Source organism: Seriola lalandi, unplaced genomic scaffold (genome assembly GCF_002814215.2).
Source record: "Seriola lalandi dorsalis isolate HSWRI2012SDOR001 ecotype SW California unplaced genomic scaffold, Sedor1 jcf7180002046522, whole genome shotgun sequence".
NCBI lineage: Eukaryota > Metazoa > Chordata > Actinopteri > Carangiformes > Carangidae > Seriola > Seriola lalandi.
The window spans coordinates 42-1725 of record NW_019517089.1 but is presented as its reverse complement, the minus strand read 5'-3'; the positions used below and the strand labels follow the sequence as shown (position 1 = coordinate 1725).

Below are 1684 nucleotides of genomic sequence, written 5' to 3'. Positions count from 1 at the left end.
AGACGCTACAATGACTATTGATATGGATGTGAGTGTCTGTGTGACAGATGGATGTAACGGTTCTGTTGTCTCTTTCCCTCCAGGCTATAAGCCATGTGATCCCCAGGTGATCCGGGACAGGGTGCAGCACCTGGACCTGTGCTACCAGGAGCTTTGTGCCCTGGCTGCCCAGCGAAGGGCTCACCTGGAGCAGTCCCGCCGCTTCTGGTACTTCCTATGGGAGGTGACGGAGCTGGAGAGTTGGATCAGGGAGAAGGAGCACATTTTCTCCTCTCTGGATTATGGCAAGGACCTGACGAGCGTGCTGGTGCTCCAGAGCAAACACAGCGCCTTCGAGGACGAGCTCGGAGCCCGCCGCGCCAACCTCGAACAGGTCCTTGCTGAGGGAGAAAAGATGATCCAGGCCAAGCACTTCGGCTCCCCGAAGGTTCAAGAATGCATGGATGACATCAGGAGGCAGTGGCAGCAGCTGGAGGAACTGGCAGCGTTTCGGAAACAGAACCTGCAGGACACTCAGAGGTTCTTCCAGTTTCAGGGAGATGCTGACGAACTCAAGGCCTGGCTGCTGGATGCCAAGAGGCTGATGAGCAGCGAAGACGTAGGTCACGACGAGTACACCACGCAGCGGCTACTCAAGAAGCTCAACGACCTGAGGAATGAAGCAATCAAGAACGGAGCCACTATCGACGCGCTATCGAAACAGGCCAATGCGCTGCCAGAGGAGTTACAAAATACCCCTGATATCCAGAGACGTCTGAAAGACATCAAGGACCTGTACATGGAGCTCATGTCTCTGGCCGACCTGAGACAGAAGAAGCTCGATGACACTATGGCCCTGTACACCATCTTCAGTGAGACGGACGCCTGTGAGCTCTGGATGGGCCAGAAGGAGACGTGGTTGGTGGACTTAGAGGTGCCGGAGAAGCTGGAGGATCTGGAAGTGGTACAGAACAGGTACACAAAAGAAATTATATTATTATGCACTCCTGAAGTATTATTATTGTTTTTTTTATACATGTCTAGATTGAATGTAGCAAATCACAAAAATCTGGTTTAGTAACAATGTCTTCTTTATTACAGGTTGAGCATTCTGGCTCAAGATATGGCAAATGTTCAGTCGAGAGTTGATGATGTCAACAAAGCTGTGAAACAGCTTGAGGACAGCAGACACCCTCGCACCAAAGAGGTCAAGGAATGTCAGACACGACTGAATAAGAGGTGATTTAAATATTATTTCTACACTACATGTCTTAAATTATACCGTTCAACTATGTGTCAACATTTCTAGTAAATCATTTAGTGTTATACCTAAAAGTAAACACAAAATTTATATTTTTGTGTTTTATCTTTACCTTGGAGCAAAAGAAAGTTTTAGTTTATTTATTATTTTACAGGTCTGTTACTTCTGAATAATTTTCTAATAATTTCAAAGACGTTTCCTTGAAGGCAGTGTGTAATGAAGAACTAATCATAAGTAGAGTAGAGACAGTGTTCAATTGCTACGCTCCCATTAAATTCTGATTAATTCCTAGCAAGCTGGAGTCTTTTAGTGAGTGAACAGCAAGTGAGCTGAACATGCAGAAAATGGGATTTGTCTACAGGGAAGCATACGATTCAACATATGTGTAAAATTATGTTTCCAATTATAATTGAGTAATAAATTTAGGTTTTATTGATTTTACAT

General features: G+C 45.2%; 1 protein-coding gene across 1 annotated transcript; it reads left to right on the top strand.

Moving 5' to 3' along the window:
• Positions 1 to 83: 83 nt before the first annotated feature.
• On the top strand, positions 84 to 1218 carry LOC111648703 (spectrin beta chain, erythrocytic-like; the record flags this gene model as incomplete). The annotated part of the gene is made up of 2 exons (XM_023398454.1): positions 84 to 954; positions 1081 to 1218. Coding segments are annotated over 2 exons (1009 nt in total), but the record flags the coding sequence as incomplete, so codon positions are not given.
• Between the last annotated feature and the right edge of the window lie 466 nt (positions 1219 to 1684).